Raw genomic sequence first — 20,313 nt, 5'->3', positions numbered from 1 at the left:
ACATTACTCATATGCAGCTGTTTATGGATGATGTTCTCCACAGACCCTACAATAATTCGGAGCTCTGCAGCTAGTTCTTTGACGCTAATGCGTCGATCTTCCACGATGAATGCCTCAATTTTTGCAACACTCTCTTCTGTTACAGCATTTGCTAGATGTCCTGGAATTTCTTCACTGAGGTTCTTTCACATTTCAATTGTTTATATCAATGTGCAAGAACGCTGCAACCCGAACAGTCTTCTCCATAAACAGGGACCATTTCTTCCTGGACTGTTTAAGGTAGTATTCCACTTTATCCATTAGACGCTCGATAATCTTTTTTTTTTTTAACCTCCTCGTATAGTTGTGTCTGGCACGTGGTGTTTAGGTAGGACGTCACAACTATCAGCGGAAGGGTATCCGGATGTTAATGGTAGGCCAATAAATATGAGATGCAACAAATCTTTCAACAAGAACTCCTTCAGATTGGATGGAATCCACATCCGTAGTGAATATTTCTTCGGAAAATTTGAAGGCAGCTGTAGAACACAATGCCCATCCACTCGCTTGATTATTTATTAGAAAATAATGATGGGCACGTGAAGATTGATCGTCAATAAAGATTAGTGCAAAATTGCTTTCGTTATTTTCTAAAATATTTATTTTGTGAATCCTCCGGTGGTAAAAATTAGAGTTAGTTTTAAAAACTCTTATACTGATTCCAATGCACAAAAACGTCTTATGGTTTGAGTTATTAATTTGCAAAAGTGGGTAAAAGTTTAATAACAACCCTGTAGTTCCCGCTTATGTGGGTCTAGTTGAAAGAGAATAAAACTTGGTGCCAACCATATAAAACATAACCGATAATATTTTATGTCTTTATCAAATATGAAATGTGATCGAAAGCCTCGACATTTATATTGGTTTTTGAGATGCGGGCAGTCTTCAGAAACTCCATGATCAGAATAGGTGATATGTAACGTAATATGGGATAAGTCCTCTTCGGCGAATACCATAGCACAAAAAATCGATGCTGTTCGTATGTGTGTGTGTTGGTTGGTTTGCGATTCGCTTTATTTCTTCTTTTCGCTTAGGCGATCACGTCAGACATCCGAATATAATAACGTTTCAGTGTGAACTGAACGGAAAAATAGAGAATGGCAAGGGTATTTGATGTTTTGCATTTTAATGTGTGGTTTTTATTCGGCTGTTTTATTTCTCCATAAACAAATTTTCTCCATAAACGTGACGTTGCTTCATTAATGAGATAAAAGTATAACAAATATATGTTCGAAAGAAATTAAGTATTTAATTTAACTTTATATTTATCGTGTAATAGAGACAACAATTTTAAGGAAAATGCTTAAACTCAGTTTAAACTGCAGACGATATTTAGAGCGCCCTCTAAATGTTTGTTTAGTTCTCAAAAAAATAATTAATTTCAAATCGGTCGTTGGAAACTGGTAGCGAGGCTTTTTAATGTGATTAGAATCGGCTCTGTGTCATAGTTACCTAAATGTCATTCTAATTATGTAGTCAACCATGTAAATGGCTCATTTATGCAAAAATAAACAAACTAACATGAAAATCGCTCATTTAAAACACATTTAAGACGTTAAACAAATTGTTATTGAGAAAGAAGTACTAGAAGAACTTTGCTACTTAGTGCATTTATTTCATATTATGCACACACTTCATCACGAGTCGCATCGGTGTTGCACTGCTCGCACTTTAATCTATTCTTCTGGGAACGTCGCAAGTTGATCAACTTTTAATTAAATAACCGTTACATTTTGCTCCATTGTGTGTCTTGTTTATCTGTGTTTGCTGAACATTCATAATATCACTGTAGCAAACAGAGAACACAGTGGTTGTTTCTTCGAAGTTCTTCACTTTCGAATATTTACAGGATAGCATACAAGACTTTTTTTTAAAAGTTCCCAAAAATAAATGCCTAATGACGAAATGTTCCGAATCCTTGGTCAGCAGTTTTTAATTCCACTACAATCGATCCAATGTGATGGAAAATCATTATCTAGCCGTTTTCTCGAATTTATACCCTATTGAAGTGTTCGGCATTTTATAGCCTTTCTAATGATTTTAAATATTATATGATTTGAAAATAGCTTCATGTGGTACTTGAAGATAATTGCCAAAATTTATACTACTTCACAAAAGGAACATGGTGCAACACTTTTCGCACCATATATGTACGCCACACTATTATCGTCAAAAATCTATTTCTTTGCTGGAATCTTTCCTACAGTGTTACTCTGAAGACCACGTCCACATCCTTCTAAGCTCTCAGGAAGCATTGAAAGTCTTCTCTGATTCGCAATTACACTATATAAGAAGTGGGGTCTAATGCTAGCTATTCAATCTCTATGTCCAGTTGACGTGGTTGAAGAGTTCCATGCGTAAGCCCCAACTTGACTGTCATCTTCTGCTGATCCCTCGAGCTGATGATTGACAGCTTACCGACATGATCCAGCCGCTCTCCTCAGGGCTCACCTTGACCTTGCTGACCAGGCACCAGCCTGGTGGGATTTCTACCTTGCCAATCTCGCTTCTGCTGCCGACGCAGTCTTCACGCCACGGGATGTCCGTCTCCAAGGCTCTTTCCACTGCTCAGGCTCCTCGAACCTGATAATTTTTAACCTGGCCCTTCCTAGGCAGTCCTATTTTATCTGTGGACGACGTGACCTTCTCGCAGTGTTATATCCTTTCGAAGGCCACTTTTAACCATCTGTGAACGGTGCATCTCTTACGCCGCGGGACTCCATCACTGTGAACTTCACAACACAACTCCAGTTGCTCTTAACTCTTTTACCCAACCTATACCCTCTTGTAAGGCGCTCAAAGTCTACTGAAAGTTTCACATCTGTGTACTTCTCCTGGGTCTGCCCTTCTGCATTCCTAATCTGTCTTTCCTTCACCTACGGCTCGTCCCTACTTTTCTTACGGCCGAAGTGAGGCAGTCTATTTATCCTTCTTGAGCCTTGCCATCTCTGACTCTGTGAGATGAGGTTGGTTCCAGATGTGTCCCTTTACTGTCTTGACTCCTCTTCTGGTGCCAATCGACGGATGCTAGAAGGCTTCTTTGGTGATTGATCCTCCCAATAACTAAGTGGTCGCATGAACAGCAAGCACTAACAGCACTCCAACACATAACTTGAGATAAGTTCACAACTCACGTACTCATCTGGCCTATTCAGCGTTCGCAATTGTCATAAGTAATGTTAAGGTCCCCAACTAGGTGTTGTAAGTTTTATGAACTCTGCATTAAGTATGAATGTTAAGAAAAGTAGTAACTTTCTCTGTTTTCGCTAAATAAGATCAAATGGAACCTCATTTCAATCGTTTTCTATTTTATATAGAACGAAGTAGAGTAATTTTAGGATATTTCGATTTTATTGACGAATTTTCTGTTTGTTTTACAGGATGGACTACTTTTGTCAAAAGTTGCGGTCTCTCCGCCCTTCAAAATGCAAGTCTCCTAAATATCAAAGAGCTCGAGTAATCAGAGAATCTCCTACACACTCAAATGCATCTGACTCCTCATCGTTTTATACAGCTTCTCCTAGTACTTTCAACAAGGTAGGGAGTTTCAAGTTCAAATGCATGCAGCTATTTAATCAATGCCATCCTAAAGAATTTCATAGATCATTACTGTACTGAAATTCTTTAAAAACTATTTTGAAATAAGCAATTAAAACAGCTTTAAAAATCTTCCTGGATGATATCTGTAAGAGAAAAATATCACAGATATAAGGAATCTATAATTATGAATATATTAATTGAAATCTAGTTGGTATTTCATGAATAAGTTACGTTTGTCTGAGCAAAAAAATGCCAATTTAAGGACTGCCAATTTTATTTACAATAGCGAAAATTTTATGGAAAATAACAGCGTTCCTCATGAAAAATTAATGGTTATCGAAAATGTGCATATTTGTAAATTAAAAATAGCTGTGTTTTAAATTGATTTCTGAATTTGAATACACAGTATGGTCCAGGATGCTATTTGTCGGGCTTTTCATGCAGTTTTCTAGCTGTATGAAAAGCCCGAGTTTTCGTTGAGGGAAAACCGTGCGACCTACGTCCAGGATCTGATAATTCGGTCACCGTGTGAAAATGCATCCACTGGCCAAAATATTAGAAACCTCTATTCAATTATCTAGTAGTGCCACCTTTTGCCTTAATTACAGCCAGTACACGTCGTAATTGGATTCTATTAGATGTTTGAGGGACTTTAGATACAGATCTGATCATTCTTATATCAGGATATTAGTCAGCTGATGTATTGTGGTCGGTAGAGAACTGCGAAACTGAACTGTCCTTTCCAGCATATCCCAAATATTCTCATTTGGATTCAGATTTGGAGAATTAGGTGGCCAGAGTCGATTTTGGAAATCTTAGGAAGCTTCCTCGAACCATTTAGATACAATGTTTGTACAGTGGATAGCTGCGTTGTCCTCATGAAAGAATCCTTCGCAATTCGAATAAAAATGAAGCATGCAGGGTGAAGTTGGTCATACTATAGGAAGGTATTTATTGGAGGTAGAATGACCTTCTAACGGTATAAACGGACCCAGTTCATACAAACAGAACATACCCCATACCATGATACCACCTCAAGCCGCTTCAGTGATGGACACGAGACAGCCTGGATGTATGGATTCATGAGGTGTAACCCAACACTTCCACCCTGTTATTGGTTCAAAAAATAAAAAAATAAAAAATGTGTAAATCGAAACTAATCAGACCACCCGATCTTTTTCCACTGTTCCTCAGTCCAGTCTTGGCGTTGCCGTCACCATTCCTGTCGAATATTTCGATTTTTCATAGAACAAAGTGGCTTTCCTATTGGCACACGACATAATGTTTTGTGGAAGGCGCCACCGGTGGTTTCCCACATCTGCACCATGGTAATTTGTGAAGAATTACAGAATCTCTGTAAAAGCCAGAAAAAGTGTGGTGTCTGCTTTGTGACAGAATAGTGCTATGTTCTGTTGTTCTGTCTCTGGCTGCTTAGCCGCAGGGCCCCTAAGGGAATCCCACGTTGCCCGCCACCACCAACACTGGAAGATGAGCCAGGCTGCCCATTATACTCCAGCTGGCATCCGCCAGGGTTGCCCGAGCTTCCTGATGGAGACCAAATAAAAAAAAAAAATAATAAAAAATAAATTATATATATATATATATAAATTAAAAAAAAAATAAATAAAAAAAAAATAATAATAAAAAAATAAATAAATAAAAAAAATAATAAAAAAATAAATAAATAAAAAAATAATAAAAAATAATAAAAAATAAAAATAAATAAATAAAATAAATAAATAAAGTAACAGATTAAAAAAAATAAGAGAGGGGGCATAGAAGAAGAGTGGATTGAAGGGGGAATGAATTTGGGTGGGTTGACAGGGTAGAATAAATCCACTCTAGTTTAGGCGAAGCATAAGAAAGGGTGTGGGTTTAAAAGTCACAGGGGACAGGCGCCCCTGTGTAATTGCCCAATGGCATAGTGCCTGTAGATCCCGCACCTAGATCGGTGCCAGCAGTATATCCTACCCATTTCGGGTTTGCGATGACTTTTAAATCCCGCATTCCGAGGAGTGCAAGCATCCCGCACCTTAGATGGTGCCTGCAATGGATCTTACCCTATTAGGGTAAGAATGATCATGTCTGTGTTGTTCTGGGGGGGGGGGATGGAGAGTTATCTCACGCTGGTCCGGTTTAGTTTTTGGACTCTGAGTTCTTCAATCTTAGCTCGCCTAAGTGCAAATGTTTCCTGCGCGTAGATGGTTAATGCCTTACAGGTATCTTCCTCGAGTAGCAGAGTGAATTCTTGATTGCGAAGGTTTCTCTGTATTGTGGTGAGGAATTTAAGCCTAATGTTGTCGTAGCTGGGGCACTCATACATGAGGTGCCCCCCAGGACTGCTCTTCGCCGCAGTGGCAACGTGGATCATTCTCGATTCCCATGGCGGTCAGTTTTTGTTGGAAGGATCCATGGCTGGTGATGATAAAGGTCACATGGAGGCCAGGCGAAATCCAGGGTGGAGGTTCTGGGTTAGTTGAACTTATAGATGGAAGGAATGGTTTTGTGATGGCCCCTTTTGTTGTAGTATCCCAGTCATGTTTCCATATCTCTTGTAGATGTTGGGTTATCCGTTGTCTTTCCTGCCTGGTGCCGTTTGTGGTGTCAAGTTGAAAATTAAGCAGTTGGGTTGGAACTCTCTTCCTTAAATGATAAAAAAAGCCCTCTTTTAACAACTTCTAAGTATAGTGGCTGACATCCAGTTTATACCTGCAGAGCGTGGGTGCTGACGGTGCGGCACGCCCCGCAAATTGAAAGGAGCATGAACTTCTGGATTGAATCCAGCTTACGTTTATTTCTTGCTAGGATGGCTTTTCGGTACCAGATAGAGGCACCATAACACACAATTGGCACGTATACCACTTGGTATATATGAGAGTAAGAGCCTTGTGTTTCAGCCCCCAGTCTGCCCTGCTGACCCGCCTTATCATAGCACTGTACCTTTGAATTTTGTTGTCTAGATACTTTAGGTGGTGGTGGAAGGTAAATCCCGAGTCTAAGAAGATACCTAGGAGCTTGACTTCAGTGTGCAGTCGTATGGGTGTAAAGTTTAATTTTATTGTAGGTGGTCTTGCGATTTGTAGCCTGCCTTTAAGGAGTATGGATTTTGTTTTCTCTTCTGAAATGATAAGGTTGTGCAGGGCTGCCCAGTTCTGGAGTTTTACCTGGCTCCCCATTTGCCATTTTATCCAGGGCGACCCTGGAGAAAATGGCAAATGGAGCACTGGTAAAATGGTTAGCACATACCAAAAGGACAAGATCATCCACGAAGACCAAGGGCTCAACACCTCCCAGGTCCATGCCCAGGAACTCATCCAGGACAATAGACCAGAGGAACGGGCCAAGCACAGAGCCATGCGGACAATCTCGATCGATGTACATAGTCACTGTCTGGAATCTTTTGGTAATTTGGACTTTTCTACCAGTTAAATATGACCTTAAACTGTATAGATTTGTTGGAAACATTTGATTGTCGAAGCCTCCAAAGAACACTGGGTCACCATAGTCGATCAAAGGCCCCAGCGAAGTCTACCATGATTGCAAGGGAGTACTTAAAGGCTGTGTGAGTTGCTTGGATGATTAATCTGTTGGTGGCATCTTCTGCGCTGCAACCTGCTTTGAATCCAAATTGCTTGTCACTTGGAAGGTTTTGTTCTTCATATCTGGCGGTTAAGCGAAATAGGAGCAGGCGTTCTTGTAACTTGGCCATTACAGAGAGCAAGGCAATCGGGCGGTAGGAGGTCGGAATTTGTGGTGGCTTGTCGGGATTTTTCAATATAAATCTCTGTGGACTTCTCTGGGGCATTCGACACACTTTGGTGGCCGAGCGTCCTGGCCAGACTCAGAGCTGCAAATCTTCCAAGTAACCTCTATCAGACCTTACAGAACTACCTATCCAACAGATTCATAGTAGTGAATGCGCCCTATCAGACCCTCTCTAGAAGCATTCACCGGGGCTGCCCGCAGGGTTCGGTCCTGGGACCATTCCTATGGAACATCGTCTTGGATAGCTTCCTCGTCTCGGACCTCTGAGAAGTGGATGCTCAAACATTTGCCGATGACCTCATTCTCTCCGTCTCGCCGAACTCAAGGGCAAAACTGGAAGAATATGCAAACCTGGCCTTGGAGCTACTGCAGAACTGGGCAAAACAGAATCACCTGAGAATATCACCAGAAAAAACCAACTCAGCCTTGCTGAAAGGGAACTTGGACTTACGACGGCCTCCTCAAATTAAGATAAACCAGACGACAATAAAATTCTCCAAACAACTCAAGTATCTAGGGGTCATCCTTGACCACAACCTATCCTTCAAAGACCACCTACAAAACATCCGAACCAAGATTAGGTAATATGCTGCCCTCGTTGCTAGGGTGGCTCGAAGGGACTGGGGCCTTGGCCGGCGTACGCTACATATTTTCTACAAAGCCATATTCATACCTATCATCACATATGCCTTTGGCGTATGGTATCACAAGGCTACTACCGCAGTCAACCGACGTATCATCAACTCAACCCAAAGGTCGATTCTACTATTTACTTCTCGTGTGCCGACCGGGCTAGCCGAGTGGGTAAAGTACCTGCCCGGCAACCCAAGGTCGCGGGTTCGATTCCCGCCTCGGGCTTGGATCAAAGTACTGCAAAAACCTTGGGAGGTGCAATATGGCCATAGAAGCCGATGCGCCAACAACTACCAAATCAAAAAAAAAAAAAAAAAAAAAAAAAAAACTTCTCGTGCCTGCAGCACGGTGAGCACCCACGCTTTACAGGTCTTGACCGGAGTCCTCCCCCTTGATCTGGAGATTGTGGGCAAAGGTTTACTTTACCATCTGGCAAAGGGCACCTCAAGGACCTGTCTCGGACATACAACAGACCCAGCAAATAACCGCACAGCTGAAAAGAAGAGGCTCTACGCTCACCTGCTGCAGGTGTGGCAAGAGAGATGGACAAACTCCCATACAGGGGAGATAACCAGAAAGTTTATACCTGACGTCGGCAGGGTCTACCCTAAGTTCCCAACGTGGTTCTCACCTGGACTCCATGCAGCATACCTTCTCACCGGACATAGCGCCATCAATGCCAAACTTTGCCTTTTGGGAATTGAAGAGGACCCTACCTGTGTTTGTGGTGGTCTGGAGAGCTGGCAACATCTAATGTATGATTGCCAGCTTTATGACGACCTCCGCAACATCTTAATAACAAAGATCCTATATTGTCCTAGAGGACGGGAACACAACATACTGGAAACAAAACAAGAGTACCTGGCTTTCTCCTGCTACGCCCAAGTGCTCTTCGCATGAAGACGAGTGCTCGCTGCAATGGAGCAGAACTGAACCCTATACATGACAACCAGGAATAACAACTGAACCTACTTAATAAAGGACAAGAACTGACTTGACTAAACTGGACGGGACCTTGTCCCATGAGTGATATCCCAAGTGGGAACACCAATGCCACTGAAGACCAACTGCAGCTTGCTGCTCGCCATCTTGGCTCTCAAACCATGCTCCCTTGCATGGTCCTATCTTTTCCTCTCCCCCCGGCAGGGGGAGGGGACGGTATCTTCCATCCCCTCACCTCCTTGCCACTCCCCTCTTCGCCTGGTGGGGCATGGGCCTGCCCCACCGATTATCTGGGGTCGCCTTCTCTATCGTCCCCATATTTCTGTCTTTTCCCCCCAGCCTTCTGTCTTCCCCCACCTCTACCTAATACGCAAGTGTATACCCCACATAACTTAAAATTTAATAATGACTAAATTTAATTGCGTTCACACTAAACTCGTTTGGCCTTTCTACACAATTTTCTTAACCCCCACTGAGCGAAAATTTCATTTTATTATATATATATTTTTTTTTTTTTAAGGTCCTAGCCACTGAAATCTCAGGAAATTAGGTGGCAGGACCTGCCAGAGTAAATATTTCAATACTAGTGTACCTGGTCTGCCTCCACGAGGCATAGTGTGGACAACGTTGGGCCCCAGCAGGGGTCTAGCGGCTAAATGGCCAGAGGAACAACGATACGCAACACTACACTCATACAATATCCATACACTTTTAAATCTCTGGCCTTTACAGTGAACTGTTACACCCACAATGAAAGCAACGCGGAGATGGGGGAAACCCCTGGTGCCGTTAGACACGAACACACTATACACTATGTACACTATAAATTTCAGGGTTGCCGTTTTCCAGGATGTTGGAAAGGTGTTTTTCCTACTTTTATTTTGTTTATTGCCTAGTCCATCTCAATGTTAGTGAAGAGGAATTCCACAGAGGCAGGATGATAGTTGTGATTTTCATCTACTATTGACAACCAAATCTGAGATTCTTTCATCGCCGTCCCGCCATGTAAATCGGTGTAAAATCGATCTTTCTTTTCCTAAATTGAATTTTTACGCTGATTGTATATTTTTGAGATGGTTGCTTTCGACCAACCTGTGATTTCCTTTGGTGTCATAATGTGGAACCTGCTAAACTTGCTCCGATAATAACACCTTTCGGAAACTCAGAAAGCTCAACTGTTTTCCCGATGACCAGATCGACGAAAAAGTCCAAGGAAAGCATACAGTATTTATTTAACGCCAAGGAACTTATAATTATACAATGTTAAAACTTACATTTGCATACCGTACTTTTAAATATCGTTTGAATACACTCGCAAAAGGTTTCCAATTTTTTGACCAATACATGTAAGAGCACATAAAAAATTCCTCTCATCTTAAAGGGATTCATTCCTCTTTATAAAGGGATTTAAAAAGGTCTTTTCACACTGTGTCGAAAAATAATGATCGTAACCACCTTGGTAGCTACGGAACGCCTCTAACTTCCTGTTCCAGTAGCGCTCAATCATTTGCTGTTGGGATGAGATACCAAACGAATACCAGAAGAACCTTACCTTACCAGAAGAACCCGAAGAAATTATATAAAGATTCTCATAATGATGCTTATTGAGGTGAATGCGCCTGCGTACAGTTCTCTGGCAGGTGGTAATTAATGATTCTTATCATGCTTCTTGAAAGAAACTTTCTTTAAACAAGACATTTTCTGGTGTACAGTTTCATGATAATGCAAACTTCAATAAACAGCAAAAAACATTTTTTTAATTTCTTAATTTTTGCCTTTTTGCCTTGCGTTTCCTCTTAACAGATCAATTCTAATTAAATTAAATGTGTGCATATTTTGAGATATCCATATTTTCAGATTAACTAGCAACACGACATTGCAAATTAGTGCTGGTTTCTTAAATGGTACATTTTCAGTCCAGCTGTAAGCCATTAGCGCCGACAACGCAAAGGCAAGCGACCTTGGAGCCATTACCTTTAACATTTCCGGTGATCCTCGACAATAGAATAACCCCGAGCTGACATACTCTAGGGCTACCGTAAAATAGGATAATGGACTTCAGTAACAGCTGGAATCTACAGTTACTGCTTGCACTATCAGTCATTTCTTGTTTCTCTCTCTTAAATATTGTACAACTTTCTTCAATTTGTATTGATCGTAAATGCAAGAGCTCGCTGTGTTCGAAAGATGGATAAAAGCTTTGGAATGAGATTACATTTCGTTCCAGTAGAAATGGTTCAGTTAACAATTTCAAAGATGTGTGCAGAAAGAATGAGGACTTTATGTTTCAGATCGAAATCAATGCTAGTATCAGTGATAGCTAGTTCGCAATAGCGTTTTGATAATTGCAATTAACGTCATCTAATTGAAATGAAAACTTTTCAATGCATTTCCAATATACAATATTTTATCCTTGTAATCATGTTTAACCTACGAGGACGATGTACAGGGAAAAAACCAAAAAAAAAAAACAAACCTTTAATTGAGGGCAAAGCTTTCAGAAATGCCAAGATGGACATCGCCGATAAAGTGTCCTTTTAAAACTTTTTTTTTTCCAGGGACCAAAAGTACGACAATCACATGGGGACAAACCTGACCTATGCTCAGGGTATTTAGTGTCTCCCAGCGCATCATTTGAATAAACTTTGAATGTGATTTAATTGAACAATTCGTGTTAAAATGGTGTTCAAAGGATTTTATTTTACTAAGGCAGGAATGATTATCGTGTCAAAAATTGGTTTAATGTTAAAGAATACAATATCAATTTTATTCTTTGCAATTGAAAACGTGTTGAATCCTAAAGAGAGTGTCAAGAAGGTTGGTTTTTATCAATCTTTTGGGGGAGATTGAGTGCAAGTATGGCAAGTTGTGTCCAAAATAAATAAAGCTTACTATTGAGCTATCTAAGAACACAGTATTCTAGGGCAAAGAATTTCTTGACGGTTACTTGAGGAGCACCAGACCAGATTTCGGAAGCATAGGACAGAATGGGAAAGATATATCTTTGAACATGCTTAATGACTGTTTTTCTGTCTTGAATCACTGCTGTTTCTTGTTCGATTAACGGTTTTGCTTTTTGAATTTTTTTAGCAACATATACACCGATGAACCAAAATATTATGACCACCTACCTAATATGATGTTGGTCCTCCACGTGCAGCCAAAACAGCTCGTACCCGGCGAGGCATGGACGCACGCTACAAGATTTCTAAATGTGTCTTGTAGTATCTGGTACCAACACGTAACCAGCAGATCCTTTAACTCCTGTAAGGTCCATGGTTGAGATGCCGCAGATCGGAGTTGCTCTTCCAACACAAACCACAGATGCTCGATGGGATTGATGTGTGGGGAATTTGGAGGCCTGGAAGTCTTCCTCATGTTCCGCGAACCAGTCTCGAACAATCCGGGCGGTGTGCCTTGGCGCATTATCCTGCTGAAAGACGGCACTGCCAGAGGGGAAGACCGTTGCTATGAAAGGGTGTACCTGGTCAGCAACAATGTTTAGGTACAAAGTGTATTGAGGGTCAAACGGCACCAGGGATTTCTCCCATCTCCGCGAGTGTTCGCTGTATCAAGGGTCAGTACTCTGTCGAGGTTAGAGATTTAAAAGTGTGTGGATCATGTGTTGTGTCCATTATTCTTCTGGCCTATTGGCCATCGGGCCCCTGATGGGACCCGACGTTGTCTGTACTATGCCAACGAGGAGGCTGGCCAGGTGAACCCTGTAATTTGTTGCACTCGGGCAGGTCTCACTGCCTAATTAACGGGGATTTCAGCGGCTGGGTCCTAAAAAAAAATGATAGTCGCGGTGGTAAAATAACAGTGGGGTAAAGTGTAAAGTGTGTTTAGGATCTAACGGCACCAGGGGTGTCCCCATCTCCGCGTAGTCTACATTGCCGTGTGTAAAGGCCAGAGATTTAAAAGTGTATGGATATTGTTGGATGTAGTGTCGTGTAGCTTTGTTCATCTGGCCATTTAGCCGCTGGACCCCTACTGAGGCTCGACGTTACCCACACTTAGCCCCGTGGAGGCAAGCCTGGTACACCAGTATTTTTTAAATAAGTTCTCTGGCAGGTCCTGCCACCTAATTTCCTGGGATTTCAGTGGCTAGGACCTTAAAAAAAAAAAAAAAAAAAGGGAGGTGCGCTAGAGGTTAGGTCAGGCCAAAGGAGTTTTAAGTTATACAGTGTGGAATTAAGAATTTTGGGTGTAGGGCTAGGATAATTTTGACATGGGATGAACGCTAGTTGGAAAGCTAGAGGGGGGAGACTGAATGCTGGGGGGTGAGAGACAGAAGTATAGGGTCGATAGAGTAGATGACCCCAAAATCAGTGAGGCAGGCCCATGCCCCACCAGAAGGAAAGAGGGGGCGGCGGGGAGGAGACAAGGGGACAGTCACCTCCCCTCCACCAGGAAGACAGGGAAGAAACAGGGCCTTGCAAGGGAGCACAGGTTCAGGATCGCCACATGGCATTGGCAGCAATGCTGCATGAAGTAATAGTTGGCAGAGTTCAGTCCAGGTGGTGAAGTCACTTCAGTAGTGAGCTGCATGAAGATATATTTGGTAGAGTCAATCCGAGAGGGTGAAATCGGGTAGTGTCAATCCTGGGACAGAGAAGTCCCGTCCAGATAGTGGAGTCATTTCAGTGGTGAGTCAACTTGGTGGGGGCGAAGCCGGAGCGGCACTCATGATAGATCGAGATTATACTGAGGCTGCATTGTAAAGGCACGATCATTGTGCAGGTTGAAAGACTTCACGGAGATTGCAGTACGCTGAAGCAAGTAGTGGTCTTGACACATGGCTGATTAGGCCATTTCATTGTCTGGTTGAGTCTGATTCTGAGGTTGTGCTAGGGTTTTCCCCCTCGTGAAGAGGCCCTGAGCAAAGTTAGAAAAGGCTGTATAGGTATGGTGGTCTTCCAGGAGATTTCGCTCCTGGTCTCTCGGGATGAAATGAATTTGTGTGATGAGAGAAGATCTGAGGTCATCATATAGTAGGCAGTCATGCATCAAGTGGGTTTTTTTTTTTTTTTTTTTGGTAGTTGTTGGCGCATCGGCTTCTGTGGCCATAATGTACCTCCCAAGGTTTTTGCAGTACTTTTATCCAAGCCCGAAGCGGGATTCGAACCAGCGACCTTTGGGTTGCCAGGCAGGCACTTTACCCACCCGGCTAGCCCGGTCGACTGCATCAAGTGGTCCCAGGTCTCCTGGGCACAACAGGTGCAAAGGGAGCTGTCGGAAAGTCCAAGAAGGTTCACTTTGCTGCGAAAGGCACCATGCCCTGTTAGGAGGTACATGGTTAGAAGGCCTGGGGAGAACCAGGATGGTGATTTGGGATATACTTTGCATATATTCGGTATAAATTTGTGGGTGATAGCCCCTTTGGTGGAGTCAGACCATCTAGCTTGCCGGGTCTGTTGTAAGTATGTTAGGAGTCTGCTTTTTTCACTGGAATAGGTGTTAGCAGGGTCCGTGGTAAAATCAATAAAGGTAGTAGACTTTCCTCTGCTGAGCTGATACAGCATCCCCACATGGGCCACTCAAGGTCTAGGGGCAGCACACCGGCGAGGACCTGTAGAGCGTGCGTGCTGGAGGTGCAACAACCTCTGGTTATCGGTGTAGTACGCTAAGGTGACAAGTTCTAGAGGCCTAGTGGGTCGGGCAATAATTTTGGTATTAATTTAAATTTGGATGTGTTGGGCTTCGCGTTGTATAGTCGAGAGTAGGGTAGTGCCCATTCCCACCAGAGGGAAAGAGGGGTGGCAGGGGGGTGAGAAGACGGCGAACCCTCTCCCCCTGCCAAGGAATAGCAGTGAAAGCAGATTGGTCAAGGTGTCCAGCCCAGATCGCTATGTGGCTAGGTGGCAGCAATGTGCTTCAGTCATTTCTCTGAGTCCCTGCATGGGGGTCTTGTTGTCTTGATTGAGTTGTCAAATGCCTGTGCTGGATCAGGTTGTCTAATCGTGTTGTCACAGAGTGAATTTTTTTCCTGGTCATGTCCAGTTCATCTGGTTAGGTTTCCGTGGTTGTGTAGACTTTCTGCTGGTCTGCACGGTATGGTTGTTTACTGCAATGGCTGATACTGTGGGAGAGTCCTTCTTCTTGTGAAGAGGTCCTGGGTCAGCTGCGCGAACGCCTTGTATGTATCGACTTCAGTTGAGGCGAGGTCTTCTTGATTACGGAGGTTAAGCTGTGTTCTAGTGATGAACCTGCAAGAGAGGTTCTGATATAGTGGGGCAACTGTACATTAGGTGCTCCCACGTTTCATGGTCACCACAGAGGCAAGACGGCGTATCACTCAGTCCAAATCCTTGTAGTTTGTCTCTAATGGCCCCGTGTCCCGTCAGCAAGTAGATGGTATAGAGTCCTTGTGAGAGCCATGATAGATAATCCGGATATAACAGACGTATGTTGGGTAGAAAATTTCTAGTTATTGCATCTTTGCTGGGGGTCTCCCAGCGGGGTTGCCATGTTTGTTGGAGGTAAGCGGAGAGACGGATCCTTTTTACTTTGAGATCATTTGACAAGTCTATGGTGTAGTCGAGGCATGTTGCCGTTCTGCCTTTGGTCAGTTGATAGATTAGCTCATGCTTAACAATCTCTAGATCCAGAGGGAGGGATCCCGTTAAGTCCTTGAGTGCGTGGTTCTTACAGGTTACATGCTCTCGAGATGGTTATGAGTATATGTCGCTGAGCAGTCTCCAGTTTTTTCCGGTTAACTGCAGTGGTGGCCTTGCGATACCATATTACAGCAGTATCTGTAATCGCTGGCAGGAAAATAGCTTTATAATAGAGGCTGAGGGCTTTCCTCCTCAAGCCCCATTCCTTGCATGTGATTCGTGCAAAAAAGCGCAGAGTATCCTCTAATTTTCTTCCGTAAGTCGGACAAGCCAGGGATTTAAAAGTATATGGGTCATGTGGTATGTAGCATGTTGTGCCCTTGTTCATCTGGCCTGTTAGGTGGCTAACAGGCCAGATGAACGAGATTTGCGAGGGGCTGTACGCTGAAATAATATTTTCTAAATGCGTAAATGAGTCGGGCAAGAAATTTTGATGTAGTTAAATTTGGACGCGTAGGGCTGAAAATGCCGTGAAAGATGTTTAGGTAAGATGTTAATGAGATTAGGAGTCCAAATGAGTGATGCACGGCTAAGCAGTTTCACCCATTATAATGATGTTAGTTTGAGGCTTAAGAACAGTAGTGATCCAGGTTATTACTTAATTAATGATGTCATCAGTAGGTCCAGGAGGAATATAAATATTATAAATTTGAAGCAGAGAATCTTTAACTTGGATTAATAGGGAAAAAGTTGAAGTTATTAGAGTTGCATGTGTTCTACTTTAATATTGGATTTTAAAATTATTGCTGTTCCACCACCTCTACGATTAATTCCTTGATGTCATATATAGCGTGTAGCTGAGATTCTTCGGCAATAGGAAAACATCCTGTAAAGATTCCTGCATCCCCGTTTCAACTAAACATATGATGTCATGCGATTCTTCAACCAATAATGAAATAAGCGTAGACAGTTTATTTTTATGCTTCTTACATTTTGAAGAAAAATGCTGAGACGGACATATGTGCTGGAAGGATGTTTGCAAACTGATTTATTAGGTGGCAGGTTAAATGATGGATTAGAATGAGAATCAGGAATATTATTCTCTAGCTATGCAGAGAGTTCAACAGATTGAGAATTAGTAAGTAACTTTCCACTAGAGTTGTTGACCGATCCTCTAATAGCTCCATAAAATGGTACGACGAGTAGACCATTTGGTCAGATATCAGGATTCAGATATTGTAGTAGGTCACAATTCTTTAACTCAATTCTAAATGATGAATATGTGGGGTGTTTGGTTTTTATTTTGAAAGCTCTACCTGGAATTTCTAGTTCTAATAGTAGCTGGTACTAAATACACACTCTGGGCAAAAAAATACGAACCTTTATTCAGTATCGAATCGGGCAGCCTTTTTTTCAAATAGCAGCAACTGTACGGCGCAAAATGGATTCTACAAGGTTTAGTGTATTTTGGTCTAATTATAACCATTCTTCCGGTGAACTGTCATGTAGCTGCGACGAAGCTGAAGGAAGAAGACTTCTTACCGAATAGCTCTCTCTCTCCAGCATTTCCCACACATTCTCAACAGGATTGAGAAAAAGTGAATATAGGGACCAGTGAGGATGGTGGATATTCCGTGTCGTGTTCTCTGAACCATTCTTGCATGATTCTGGCACGATGCGCTGTTGCATTCATCCATAAAGTGCCCATCACCTTCGGGATAAAAACGTAACATTGCACGGTGCAGGAGATCTCTGATACAAAATTCAGATGCTCCCTGGATGACATTCGACCGTCCACCGGCATCAACGGACCCAGACTGTGTCAACAAAACATTCCCCATACCACGATACCACCTCCAGATGCTTGGGTTGTCTTAATAAGGCAAGAATCTGGAGGTGCTGTCGTGGTAGGGGAATCGCTTCGTTTGGTTCTGCACTGAGAGTAGGCAGTTCTGCACTGCCTACCCTCAGTGCAGAACAAAGTGTATCGTGATTCGTCTGACCACATGGATTTCTTCCGTGTGGCTTCCGAATAGGCAAGCGACTGCTAATACCCAATTTCTTCAATTCCCTTGCCATGGTACAGTTTAAATAAGGTGGTTCTGGGCTTGGTTGAATTCAGATGTTATTTGCTGCAGACTGGATGTCCTATTTTTCCGTACAGTCCTCCTCACAGTACGACGGCTACTCTCTTGAAGTATTGTTTTTCTGCCATATTTACACCTTTGGAATGTTGAAGAACCCGTTGCTTTCCAGTCATCAAAAACCTTTGAGATAGATTCTTTTGAGAAGCCAGTTATGTTTTTCGTTTTTTAAATCTTGGCTCCTGCTAAATGTGCACCCACTATAAGAACATTTTCAAAGTTTGTTAGATTTTTCTGCAGTCGAACAGCCTGTGTAGTCTGCATATTCAACGAGGCAACACGTCATCATTCTAGGTCAGAGTTTTCTTTGCATCTATTTGCATTTCTTCTCTCTCTGTGACTGACCTAATACAAAGGTTCGTACTTTTTGGCTAGTGTGTATATGTATTGGGGCAACTTAATTATACTTTAGACATTGATGCTTCCGATATTGAAAACATTTCAATCTCTTCTTTTAAAATGCCTTTCAAAACAATTGTCGCATTTTCATTAATGCCATCAATGCTAGAAATATTTTTCCTTTCATTGAGTTTTTTGACTCAGTAAATAATCCACTTAAACAAAGCGAACCACGCATTGAACTACTGCGACCTTTAAAATACATATAAAGGTCGCTTCATTCTGTTTATCTTGTGGATTCTAGCAAATGAGGTAGAACAACCGGAACTAAATATAAAGGAGTTTTTGCAAGTCTTCCAATGGATGCATATATACTACACGAACCACATAAATTTGCTTTTCAGATAACACAGGTTATGATATGTTTAGCAGGAGAAGGGTTCAACCTGCATGTTCATGCTCATGTCCATGTTGAGGCTAGAAGCTTAAAAAGTAAGGCGTAAGCTTTTCTTCTGAAAGCTCTTCTTCGTTTATGCCTTTGTAATAAAAGTTTGTGACCTATGATATAAACGGGCTATTCCTGTACCATAAATTGGCGAAGTATCGCGTTAAATCTGTCGCGTTTCATTACAGCGTAAACAGCGTCAATGTTCACATCACTAGTTGATGCTGTGAAAGAACACAGCATTTCTTATCAGTGACTGATGTTCGCCCTACTTTTAACTCATCACACTATCTATGCACTTCATACATCGTCGTGGCATTCTCGACATAAATGTCTGTCAACAGCCGATAAATTTAATCCATTCTGACATTTTTAACTCAAAAAAACTCGAACAACGCTTTGCATTTCGCATTATCATTTTCAAACATCTGGGCATTGCAAAAAACTTTCCAACAAACTGATTTCATCCATATCCCATCTTCTTATTTTGCAACTAATTATAACATGAGTCCAACCTACGACTCTAGTGCTCTATTTTCAGGCTATTTTCGCTTCCACCTTATACCACGATGGATAATTTGTATATATCATCACGAGGTACTGAGAGTAATTTTTCATCAGTTCCATTAACTCTTTGGGGATAAGGTCCTTAATGGGTGGAAACCCCAGCCGAGACCAACCTTATTCTACCAAGATGTAGAAAGCACGTAAACGTTTCCCTCATTCCGATTGGAATCGAATCCATGCGCTTTTGAAACAAAGCAAATAGTAGCCACTGCGTTGGAAGAATTCTTTAGGAGTGGGTGTTAATTATGAAATGCGTTGCGAAAGGCAAAATTGGTTTCGTATTATGTCTCAAACGTAAGATATATAATAAAAAACCAATGTTAGATTCTTACATTAGGTACGGATTCGATTTCAATCGATTTTAACTGGTTCCGAGTTCTATAAGTATTCGTACAATAAGGTTTTGTTCGTGTGGAATTCAAATGCGGTCACCAGAACCGTGGAAAATGATCTGCAGTACTTATTTATAAAGCATATTTACAAAGGTCGTTGCAGATCTTTTTTCTCACTCAGAATTCATCACGCTGTAATAACTTTAATTATTTGGCATTCGATTTTAAGCTGTTTTCTGTAGTCTGTTTAAAATTCATGAGTCCCTTCCAGGCGTTAAATGAATACATGAATTCTAACGCATAGCTGGCGAGGAGAGAACTGTGCAGCGTACAGAGACGCTTTTGGTACCCCGTTAATCTAGGAAGCTGAGTTAAGTCCACGTTAAAATGACTTAAAAGCATTTTCCAGTGAAATAAGATAAAGTCCTTAAGATGAAATGCAAGAAGTGTTCATTTACAAACATCATTATATCGAGCATTATTAGGTTATTCTTTTTGTGGTACGAATAATGTTGAAATGCATACAAAATATAGAATCTCATAATAAAATAAAATTTCCATTTATTTGAGGAATCATTAATTTTTTCCGTTTAATTTTTTTCGTTAATTTGGGCAATCGAAAATTAAATATCACACTTTACTTTTTTTACATAAATTCACAAAAGAAACGTTTCAAAGCAAACAATTCCTGTTTAACCTGAAATAAAAGATCAAACATTCTTTTCTCTTTATTTATTCATATAATTGCAGTCTCTAATACGGTTACAGCGCTCGACTGTGCATTGCACAATTTCACCTTGATGATTTTCCCTTTTTTTTTTACCTTTCTCTTGTAGTTGCCAAGTTCATTACAGTACGTAAAAACATGAGTTTCGATGTAAATCTGCTTTCATGCAAGGTATCGACGCTTTTGCTTTTAAAAAAGTATGCGAGTAGAGTGGTTTTATGTGGCCCACGAGAGTTTGCTTTCAAACTACGGTACTAAACTCACTTATTACTTATTCTAA

The 20,313-nt window shown here is 41.6% G+C and overlaps 1 protein-coding gene across 2 annotated transcripts in view; it reads left to right on the top strand.

Annotated features, from left to right (window-relative positions):
- LOC150087896 (Golgi-associated plant pathogenesis-related protein 1-like) overlaps nt 1-20,313 on the top strand; it is an 84,561-nt gene that overhangs the window by 47,974 nt on the left and 16,274 nt on the right. For both annotated transcript variants that reach the window (XM_090370499.1, XM_090370500.1), the window contains exon 2: nt 3,420-3,576. In XM_090370499.1, coding sequence (XP_090226625.1) covers nt 3,420-3,576 — 157 coding nt within the window. The remainder of the gene's footprint in view (nt 1-3,419; nt 3,577-20,313) is intronic.

The sequence above is a fragment of the Mastigoproctus giganteus genome, chromosome 3, assembly GCF_048544385.1.
Source record: "Mastigoproctus giganteus isolate SK-2022 chromosome 3, ASM4854438v1, whole genome shotgun sequence".
Classification (NCBI taxonomy): Eukaryota; Metazoa; Arthropoda; class Arachnida; order Uropygi; family Thelyphonidae; genus Mastigoproctus; species Mastigoproctus giganteus.
Note: the sequence above shows the minus strand (reverse complement) of the source record. Positions and strands in the feature narration are given on the sequence as shown.